Source organism: Neomonachus schauinslandi, chromosome 11, assembly GCF_002201575.2.
Source record: "Neomonachus schauinslandi chromosome 11, ASM220157v2, whole genome shotgun sequence".
Classification (NCBI taxonomy): Eukaryota; Metazoa; Chordata; class Mammalia; order Carnivora; family Phocidae; genus Neomonachus; species Neomonachus schauinslandi.
The window spans coordinates 106,749,593-106,761,506 of record NC_058413.1 but is presented as its reverse complement, the minus strand read 5'-3'; the positions used below and the strand labels follow the sequence as shown (position 1 = coordinate 106,761,506).

General features: G+C 37.5%; 1 protein-coding gene across 1 annotated transcript in view; it reads right to left on the bottom strand.

Moving 5' to 3' along the window:
* Positions 1-2,908: 2,908 nt before the first annotated feature.
* Positions 2,909-11,914, bottom strand: part of GUCY1A2 (guanylate cyclase 1 soluble subunit alpha 2) — a 306,446-nt gene continuing 297,440 nt past the window's right edge. The window contains exon 9 of the mRNA XM_021696606.2: positions 2,909-3,138. Coding sequence (XP_021552281.2) covers positions 2,931-3,138 — 208 coding nt within the window. The 3' untranslated portion in view covers positions 2,909-2,930. The remainder of the gene's footprint in view (positions 3,139-11,914) is intronic.

The following is an 11,914-nucleotide window of genomic DNA, read 5'->3' as shown; positions in this document are numbered from 1 at the left end:
TCACCTTGATTTCTAATAGGACATCCATTTACATTCTTTTTAATCTGCCACACTAAAATGCATGATGTTTGCAATAATTTTTAGGTAAGAATACTGTACAGATATTGGTCAAATGAAATACTATGACCCAGTGTTGCAGTCACAATTCCTAAATGGAGGATATGTAGACTGTATTACATAGGACAAATAAAAATATAATTAATAGTTTTTCACAGCTTCTAACTTCTATGAGTGCAGCTAGAATTAACAGCCACTTTATGCAGTAACTTGCAAACACATAGCAACAGTGTAACTAATAATTGGCAATCTGGTAACAGATTAGTGCCTCAGACTATAGCTTCAAGGATACATTTAGATTACATTGTTTGAAAAGTGTAGTTTATATTCTGTGATATATAATAGATCTCTGGTATATTTTTCATTGTAACATTTGTGACAATGTAAATGGCTACTTCTTCTCTAAGAACCATATAAACTAAAAGAGTTTGTTATTCTTTCGACAAATTGAATGTATATACAATTCGTGTCTTGGGCCCTATTACCAAGTACTGGATAATGAAGTGGATTTTCAATGATGTTTTTAAAATATGCTTCCCACAGATATTCTTAAGTATAGAGAGAATGATGATATATCTAGAGTAGTTGCTTAGACAAATCTTCACAAAAAGCAGAGAAATAGATTGGATGATTACTGGAAGTCCCTTGCAGCCTTATGGTTATGAAACACATTGCTTACCACCAAAACATTTATTGATTTAGTTTATCATAATAAGCTCTAAGTTCCTATGCAAAATAAGCATAAATTATTTCAGTGAAGCTGGGTTCTCTCCCCATGTTCCTGTGCTGTACAGAGCACCTGGCTAAAGTGTTGTCTGTTTTCAGTGTGAGGACTGAGGTGCTCCCAGCCTGTTCTGTCCACAGTAACTGTAAACCTCCCCCTTGTTCCCCATGAAGGAAGTGGGTTAATTTCCCAGTCCTCTGAAGAAATTCCTTTGTAACTACCCCCATGAGAGCACCCTGTCCCCAGTCTATAAAACTCCCCTCAAATAAACACACTGGCCTTCTGGCCCCCCCACTTTGTTAATAACAGAGACCTAGACCCAGGGAGGAGAGGGATAGGCCAGGCTTCAGAAAGCTCATCGTCTAGATCCTGTCTCCAAACTATGTGTTGCACTAGTGTCCTCATAAGCCTTGGGGTGAAACAGAGTTCAACAATTACAGAAGTGATCGCCATTATAACAAATACTTTGCATATCGATAAATGTTTTCTAGCTACACACTTAGAGAACTTAAAAACACTAACAAGCCTCACAGACTACACTGGACATCAGTTAATATGCTCCGTAGCTGAGTTACAGCATAAACAAATCATAATGCAGCCAAAATGTCTGACCAAAGAAATCACTCTATTACATTCAGTAGACATAAGCTCTCAATGATTATATCATCTGGAGAAAAACGGCCACTCCAAGGTTTCACGGAAACAAGTATTTCCAGTTCATTAACCTCAGTAGAAACTTGGGTTTTAGATTAGATCCAAAATAGGAAAACTCTGGATGTACTGTGCTCCTAATTTCAGGGTGAGTGTGTGATAATATTTTCATGCAGTGCTAATTAGTGGGAACAGGTCTTCATTTTAGCACCACATGTGACAGAAGCCTGTCACTATGGCAATGACTGGGCCTGGAGACTAGACCTACTTCAGTGTTCATGAAGGTTATTCACTGAATTTAAAGCCACATCAATCAAACTGCAGAAGAAAAATTCCTTTTTTTTTTTTTTTAAATCTCAAAGCCATAAAACACAGGTTTTCTTCCCCCCTTATTTTGCAAGAAACAACATTCTCGGCAAAACGTCCTACAACCTCTTTCTCACTAATGCCAACATCTAGGAATTTGCTCCCAGTGTCAGGTAGGCCTTAGGAGGCATCCAGGGGGCAGAGTGGGCGGAGTGGGCAGAGGTGAGGGGAGGAGTAACAAGTCATGGAAATTATTAGAATATAGTTGAGTACATTGTACAAACTACCTATTTTATAAGTGCTAAGTTGAAAAGGGTCCAATGCAGCAAAGCATTTCATTTTAACTGATGTTTTGTAGAAGATGGCAACAAGACTTTTCTGTAATCCTAATTACAGATAAATCTCTTACTGGGAAATTCTATTTCCTCTGGATTCCATGCTACATTAATTAAATCTAAAAGATATATTTACTAAGCAGACATACAATGCTTTCTCAGCATCTGAAGTCCTTGGTTATATGTATTCTCAGTCCAAGCACTAATCTGTCTAAATAAGTGAAAGTATATCTGATTAATAGGTTACAGTTACATAATATACCAACTACACAGTAGCAGATTCTGAAAATCGAGTAATGTTGTGTGAAATGTAATTATCTAGAAGAGAGATGTATAAAAATAGGTAATATCCCTAAAATATTTTGCTGAGTTATAGTTCTTCCTGCTGGGAAGTTGACCACACTGCCATGATGTATGTATGAAATGTCTGTTCAGAAAAACAAAATTAGAAAATAGTCCTCACACACCAACTCACTAAATGTAGGAATATATCATCAAAAATGGTTCTCAAAAGTGATACAGATAAGTGGGGAAAGATACCTGTATGTGTGACAAACAAGAAAACATGGAATCTATTTATTAGTTGTGAAAGGGGGCCCATACTTAAAATATATATATATATATGACCAAAAAACACTCACATGGATGGACACATCTCATTACCTCCCCCCTCCATTTTTTTTTAATTGACAGTCATCATCCACCTTTTTCTAGGATTATTGCCTAACATAACACAGAAATTCCGCTGCTTGTTCTCAGCCAAGTAGTGAAAGAGAAACCATCTCATTCCACTCTCCTGTCATGACCCATGTTCTGGGCTTGTGCTTTTTGGAGGAGTCTTTGATCTGCGGTAGGTCTCAGAGGCTTGTCTCCCGGAGGAACATGGTGCCAATGTTGTAGGAAACTTTTTTTATCCTCGAGGAAGAAAGAGAAGGCTTTGGCTGCTTAGGACCAGTCCTTACCTCCAGGAAATAGCAGATCCCAGGGATTTCCTTTGGAAAGTTATCTGGAAGCTCTTCACGGGACCGAGGAATAAATGTGAAACTTTCTTCCCGTTTTAATAATCTAAGGAGAAAATACAATGTGAATCAAATAGGCAGGATAGATGAGAATGAATGGACAGAAAATTTAAAGGCTTGGGAAGCCTATCAATGACAAAGTTCAAGGTAACAGCCCTATTTCTTCATATAGATGTGGCCTTCACAGGGCTCCAAATGCTAGGAAATGTTTCTTGAGAAAGATACCTTCATGTAATAATAATAATAATAATAATAATAATAATAATAATAGCAGCAGCTGTGCCTTGTCCCACTTGAAATGTTTTTTTCAAGTTTGATTTTTTTTCCTAAACAAAAGATGAAGGAGACTGTATAATGAAATTTTTATTCAAACATGTAGTATTTACCCTTTCTGTTTTTAAAACCTACCTAAATTCTGAAGCGCACATCTTATGTTCTATAGACTCTCCATAGGCTTTAAATGTATCCTGTGTGTCAAAGACATCAAACAATTCCTGAGCATTGTAGAATAACACTCATGACTCAGAGTGTCTGCCATAGGTGACTGATTTCTAGCAATTCGTGTATTGTGAGCTCCAGCATTTACTGGTCAGACAGCATAACTCTTCCCTTCTAGTCACACTTAGAGACTCTTTTCTAGCACACTAACACCAGAGACTTACTCTCTGAGTAAGTGGGGAAAGATACCTGTAGTTGTGAAAGGGGGCCCATACTTAAAATATATACATATATATGACCAAAAAACACTCACATGGATGGACACATCTCATTACCTCCCCCCTCCATTTTTTTTTAATTGACAGTCATCATCCACCTTTTTCTAGGATTATTGCCTAACATAACACAGAAATTCCGCTGCTTGTTCTCAGCCAAGTAGTGAAAGAGAAACCATCTCATTCCACTCTCCTGTCATGACCCATGTTCTGGGCTTGTGCTTTTTGGAGGAGTATACCAACTACTGTGTAGTTGGTATATTATGTAACTGTAACCTATTAATCAAACATGTCAGGGGTCCCTGACATGTTAAATTTGATACCCAGAACTCAAAACATGGCCCAGCAATTCACTTTAATTCAACAGCTCTTGTGGACTGCTTCTCATTGCCCAAGAACAATCTCCTAAACACTCTTGTGAATATAATGTTGAATAGAACACCATGTTTTGTCAAGAGAGACAGAAACAGGGAATTAAAGAAGCATAAAAGACTGAAAAGCAAACAAGCAAAAGCCCAAGGTAATACAGAAACTTAGGATCAGTATCAGCACGTGTCCAACCTTTTGGTAGCCTTATAGAATGAGGGAAGAGAGTGAGAGTGAAGGCTGATAGAGTAGGGTAAGATGAAGTTTTGAAATACTAAACTTAACGTTTAGACTTTTGTTTGGAGCCAAACCCATCACCCCCTTTTTCCTAAAAACAACTCCTATTCCTAAGACAGGTAGATGTTAACAGCAGATGCAAGTTGTGCATGTAAGAGGTGGGTCAGGGAGGAGGAACCGTGGTGACAGAAGGCAGGGTCAGAAAGGCGGGAGTGCGAGGAGAACAGAGGATGTGTGGAAGTGCGAGGTCACTATCACCTTTACACCAAGAAGGGAAAAAATCATTCTTTGACTCTTAATGGATAAAAATATCTGAAAATAACAGTTGGTAGCACTAGGAATTCTCACAGTAGGAGCAATCTCTTTTTACTTTTACAAATGGGAGTTCTACCATTCTTCTTTATAAAGGATTTTTGTTTAAAGTTTTAATTGACCATTTCTTTAAAAGAGTTATACAGTGATACACTAACTTGGGGTATAAAGAAATGAGGCTCATTCTGATATTTCAGAATTCTTTCAGATACCTTATTTCATCCATATAATCCTATCTAAAAATCTAAACATGCTCTTTCTTCTCTGACAAATCTATGAAAGGTAAAAGTAGGTCCAGAATAAGTTAGAGTGATTTGCTCATAGGTGCAGCCAGACAGCGATGGCATTGGAACTAGAATCTGGATTTGTTAACTCCTAGTCAAGCTCAGCCCTACAAGAAATAGTAAGACTACACTAAGATCGCTTTCTTTCACAAAACTGAGATGTAGGTAAGGCATTAATGACAATCGGAATGAAAGTCATCGGTATGGTTTGATTTCTGTTTTTACAGATGTCAGTTTTCTTTACATGTAACATATAAACAATTACTTCAGAAGTAAAATGTAAATTTCCTAAACAATAGTTAAATTTAGCATTGAATTCCACAATAATTTTGCTTAGCTCAAATACAACAGTCATCAATGTGAAATCTGGGTATCAATGATGTCAATCAACAAACGTTTTGAGTGCTGGTGACATGCCCTAATAGTCCTCTGAATGGAGGAGAGGGCGTGGGGATGCGCAGAACAAGTTAGTGTAGAACTAAAAGGGCAAGAAATACTTACAGGAACAAATTAGCAGCAATGCAAGACAGCATATAGGAAAACATATGATAAAATCCAAAGGAGTAAATTCTATAGGGTCCATGGAGAAATGAGGACTGTGGATCTTAGTACAAAAGTCAAGAACCAGAGCATAAAGTTCACGCTTACCAATTATAAAATAAAGCGTAACCCCAATCTTTGAAACAAGGTTCCTTAAAGGCCCAGGAAATAGGTAGGACTCTACATGAGCTGCATTCTTCTCTCTCTATATGTTAAACCCTCTATTTTCTTCATGCTTTATTTGACACACCAAGGTCTTCATATTCTGCTGTACTTGAGATGTTCTGACAGTAAGAACGAGCACCGAGTTGACATCTACGGAAGTACTTGTACCTGACCGGAAAGAAGGGGCACTACCTGCTTGGGATGCCAGGACTTTTAAATAATTCACTGCACTTTGGTAGGAAACTCTTCACAATGACTTGATCTCCTGACATTTTAAATACATCTCCTTTTTACTGTGCTAAAATGACAAAGACAGCAGCTTCTATGGGGCTTTATTCTTTTCCAGATAACCATTTCGGTATTAATAAACGAAATGCAGTTTTAAATTTCAATAATATAAATGAGAGCACAGAAGCGTAAATTGATCCAATCTCCTGTGTTATCCAGGGTTTAGCAGCCTTTGTATGAATGAACACTCATGTGCAATATTCAGATGATTTCCAATAGGCCAATCTGAATGAGCGACTGGTGGGGCTGTGCGAGAGGTTAGGGGAAATATTTCACACAGCATGCCTGGTGATGATGAGTCGTGGGGTTGAATAAATGATTAAATGTGTATACAGAGATTAGGAATTTATACCCTGATCACCCCAGAACCTCTGATCCCCTCTGAAATGCTTAAGTCCAAGTCCCTGGGCTGGCTCCAAAGCTCTAACAATCCCTTTCTTCAGCAACTCAGGACGGATAGGGAAGCTTAGATTCCACACAAATCTAAATGAATCCCCAGCTGTAATCCCCAGCTGGTTGATATACAACCTGGGGGTTTTGGCAACATGTTTAATAAGTATTTGGAAGCCACACAAATCCTAGCTCACCTGCCTGTAACTATTCCTCCTCTCAACAAAGTTTTTCTTAACCAATTGATTTTCATGATGAGAATTCATTGCTGCTTTGGATCACTGGATGGCCCCCCAGCATGTGAGGGGAGCTTGATACTTTGAAGGTCCATGGACCTGCACCCTCACTGCCCATCTCTGACTCATTCAGTCCTTGTTTGCATGCCCATTTCTGCCCATTTGCACCAAGCTCTGTGCTCTATCCTGTATCTGTCCTGTAAATGACCTGAAACTTACTCACACCGAGGTACAAGTGACCTAAATGTAATTTACATTTTTAACACAAGACCCAGAGTTTTAAAAAGATAGTGAAATTACAACAGTGACATTTCAGGCAACTTATTCTGGGATTTATCATCTTCTGCAGATCATACTTAAATTGGCTTATATAAAGTACAGCTTGGTTCTCTATAGGCTAAGGTCAGAATTCAGTCTTTTATTCTTCTATACACTTCTATATACTTTTCTCCAACTCTATACATTGATTTCATTGTGAATTAGGGTGGTCTTCATGGCCATTTGCTATGTGCATTTCCCATTCTGCTCTAGACTGCAGAATTAGGAAAGATAACCAATCATGTAATTCTCTTCACCTTCATGCAGTCTTTGGTCAGTGAGTTCAGCAGTTGGCCAGTCCACAGTTATTAAACACCTTCTATGAGCTGAGTGCTGACCCAGTGCATGCCTGCTTCTGATCATATTAGTTATGGGACAGAAGACTGAGAGAGAAAGAATTTTTATTTTTGCTGAAGATGTCTTTCCATAAAGTGGTCGTATTTTTTATTTTGTTTTACCTGAGTTGACACCGTAGACAATTCCATAGACACAGCTAACCTTGCTGAAATTAATACAGCTAATTGTAGCCTCAAACAGTGACCAACTAGTATATGCGGTCCTCTAAGACCTGCCTGTATGAAGTCATCATGTGAGATTGGAAAACCTTTGTTTCAGCAACCAAAAAGGGCCTGTGTAATGTGCAGAGTTCTGATACAGTGACAATCCAGAACGCTATCTACCAGAGTGCTCACTAGCTTGTCCACTAATTACTGTGCTACCAAAAGATGCTGTAAGACCAAGGCGAGATAAAGTAGTATGTGCTGCATCTTTCAGAGCTCAGGGCTAGACGGAGTATCTGCAAAATGGCCTTTTAAAGATCTGGATGTCTGAAATGTCTTTAGTTCACTCTCAGCTTGATTGGTTTCATTACGCATTAAATTCCTGTTTGGAAATGATTTTCCCCTCAAAATTTGCTGCTAGAAATTCAGATGTCATTCTGTTTTCTATTCCAGTGGATATGATTTTTCTCCTTGTATGTCCATCAGTCTGTCTCATCATCATCTTTCTGTCTCTGGTGTAGGAAAATTAATGACAGTATATCTCAATGTATCTTTTTCTATTTTTATTGAAGTACAGTTAACACACAATGTAACAGTTGCAGGTGTACAACACAGTGTTTGGATAACTCTACATGTTAGGCTATGCTCTCCACGAGTGTGGCTACCATCTGTCACCGTGCAGTGCTGTTTCGCTACCACTGATTACATTCCCCATACCGTATCTTGTATTCCCATGACTTATTCCATAAGTGGAGGTCTGTACCTCCCACTCCCCTCCATCCCCATTTTTTAAAAAGATTTTATTTGAGAGAGAGAGAGAAAGCACAAGCAGGGGGAGGGGCAGAGGGAGAAGGGAGATGCAGGACTTGATTCTAGGACACTGAGATCACGACCTGAGCCAAAGGCAGCTGCTTAACCAACTAAGCCACCCAGGTGCTCCCCCTACCCTTCTTTGCCAACCCCCTCCTCTACCAACCACCAGATGGTTTTCTGTATTATGGGTCTGTTTCTGCTTTTCATCTTTATTCATTTTTTAGATTCCACATATAAGTAAAATCATAGGGTATTTGTCTTTCTAACTGACTGACTTCACTTGGGATAGTACCCTCTAGGCGCACTCATGTTGCAAATGGCAAGATCTCATTCTTTTTTACTGCTGAGTAATAGTGGAATGTTTATATATACCACATATTTTTTACCATTCATCTATGGATATTTAGGGTGCTTCCATAACTTAACTATTGTAAATAATGCTGCAAAAATCTAGGGGGTTTCTTTGGGTAAATACCCAATAGTAGAATTACTGGATCATACAGTATTTCTAATTTTAATGTTTGAGGAACGTCTATACTGTTTTCCACAGTGGCTACATTTCCAGCAGTGCATGAGGGTTCTTTTAGATCCACATCCTCATCAATTCTTGTTATTCCTTCTCTTCGTGATACTGCCTATTAGGACAAGTGTAAGTTGATAACTCATTGTCGTTCTGATTTGCATTTTCTGGTGATCAGTGATTAGTGATGTTGAGCATCTTCTCCTATCTGTTGGCCATCTGTATCTTTCTTTAAAAAAATGTCAGATCAGGTCCTCTGCCCAATTTTTAATAAGACTATTTTTCTTGTGTTAGGTTGATTAAGTTCTGTATATATTTTGGATAATAACCCCTTATCAGATACATCATTTGCAAATACCTTCTCTCATTCAGCAGGTTGCCTTTTTGTTTGATGGTTTCTTTCGCCGTGCAAAAGCTTTTTATTTTGGTGTCGTCCCAATAGTTTATTTTTGCTTTTGTTTGCCTTGAACAGACAGATCTAGAAAAATGTTGCTAAGGCTGATGTCAAAGAGATTACTGCCTACGTTTTCATCTAAGAGTTTTATGGTTTCAGGTCTCACATTGAGGTCTCTATTCCATTTTGCTTTTATTGTTGTGCATGGTGTAAGAAAGCGTGGTCCAGTTTCCTTCTTTGGGTGTGTAGCTGTCCAGTTTTCCCAATACAGTTTGTTGAAGAGACAGTCTTTTCCCCATTATATACTCTTATCTCTTTTGTCGTACATCAATTGACCACATAAGTGTGGGTTTATTTCTAGACTATTCTATTCTGTTGATCTATGTGTCTTTTTTTGTGCCACTACCATATAGTTTTGATTAGTGTAGCTTTTAGTATTATCTTGAAATCTGGGATTGTGATAACTCCAGCTTTGTTCTTCTTTCTCAAAATTGCTTTGGCTATTCAGAGCCTTTTGTGGTTCCATACAAACTTTAGAGATATTTGCCTAGTTATTTGGAAAATGCTGTTGGTATTTCTATAGACATCAACTGAGTCTATAGATAGCTTTGTATAGTATGGACATTTCAACAATATTTATTCTTCCAATCCATGAGCATTGTATGTCTCGCCATTCTTTTGTGTCCTCTGCAATTACTTTAATCAATCTTTTATAATTGTTGGGTACAGATCTTTAAACTCCTTTGTTCAGGGGTGCCTGGGTGGCTCAGTTGGTTAAGCGACTGCCTTTGGCTCAGGTCATGATCCTGGAGTCCCGGGATCGAGTCCCACATCGGGCTCCCTGCTCGGCAGGGAGTCTGCTTCTCCCTCTGACCCTCCCCACTCTCATGTGCTCTCTCTCATTCTCTCTCTCTCAAATAAATAAATAAAATCTTTAAAAAAAAATAAATAAACTCCTTTGTTCAATTTATTCCTACATATCTTATTCTTTTTGGTGCCAGTGTAAATGGACTTGTTTTCTTAATTTCTCTTTCTGCAACTTCATTATTAGCATATAAAAATGCAACTGATTTCTCAATTTTGTACCTTACAACATTATTTATTTATTACCTCTAATACTTTTTTGGTGGTGTCTTTAGGGTTTTCCATATTTTCTACATATCATGCCATCTGCAAATACTGACAGTTTTACTCCTTCCTTACCAATGTGGATGCCTTTTCTTTTTCTTGTCTAATTGCTGTGACTAGGACTTCCAGTACAATGTCGAATAAATGTGGTCAGAATGGACATCTTTGTCTTAGTCCTGGTCTTAGAGGAAAGGCTCTGAGGTTTTCACCATTGAGTAAATGCTACCTGTGCGTTTGTTACACATGGACTTTATTAGGTATGTTCCCTCTAAAAATCCACTTTTTTGAGAGTTTTTGTCATGAAAGGATGTTGTGTTTTGTCAAGTGGTTTTTCTGCAGCTAGTAAGATGAGTATATGATTTTTATTCATTTTATTACCATAGTGTATTGATTGATTTGCAGATACTAAATCATCCTTGTACCCCAGAATAAATCTTATTTGATTGTGGTAAATGATCCTTTTAATGTATTGTTAAATGCAGTTTGCTTGTATATTGAGGATTTTTGCATCTATCTTCATCAGCGATATTGGCCTATAATTATCCTTTTTGTGTGCATGTGGTGTCCTTTTCTGGTTTTGCTGGCCTCATAAAATGTGTTTGGAAGATTTTGTCTTACATTTTTTGGACTAGCTGAAGAGAATTGGTATTAATTGTTCTTAGGTATTGGATAGAATTCACCTGAGAATACATCTGGTCCTGGACTTTGGTTTTTTGGTAGTTTTTTTATTACCAATTCAATTTTGTTACTGTAATTGATCTATTCAAATTTTCTATTTCTTCCTGATTCCATTTAGAAGAATGCATGTTCCAAGAAATGTATCCATTTCTTTGAAATTGTCCCTTTTCATAGTACTCTCTTATAATTCTTTGTATTTCTGTGATATAGGTTCTTTTCTGCATTTTAGATTTATTTGGTTCCTCTCCCTTTTTTTTCTTTAGGAGTTTAGCTGAAGCTTTATCAATTTTGATAATGTTGCCTTCTCAAAGAGCCAACTCTTATTTTCATTGATCTTTTCTATTGTTTTTTTAGTCTCTATTTCTCTTATTTCCACTCTGTCAATTTTTTATTTTTATTTACTTTCTTCTACTGACTTTGGGCTCTGTTTATTCTTTCTTTGTTTCTTTAGGTGTAAACTTAGGTTATTTGAAATTTTTCTTGGTTTTTGGAGGTAGACCTGTATCACTACTAATTTCCCTGTTAGAACTGCTTGAACTTCATCCCAAAGATTTTGGACCATTGTATTTTCTTTTGTCTCCTTGTATTTTTTTGTTTTTGAATTTTCTCTTTGATTTTTTGCTGACACATTGGTTGCTTAATAATGTGTTGTTTACCCTTCATATGTAGGCCTTTTTTCCAGTTTTTTCTTATAGCTGATTTCTAGTTTCCCATGATTATGGTCAGAAAAGGTGCCTGATATGATTCCAGTCTTCTTAAATTTATTGAGAGTTGTTTTGTTGCCTAACATGTGATCTGTCCTGGAGAGTGGTCCATGTGCACTTGAAAAGAATATTGTTGGTTTTGGACAGAATGTTCTGGATGTATGTTAAATCCATCTGGTCTAATGTGTCACTCAAAGACACTGTTTCCTCAGTGATTTTCTCTCTGGATGATCGAT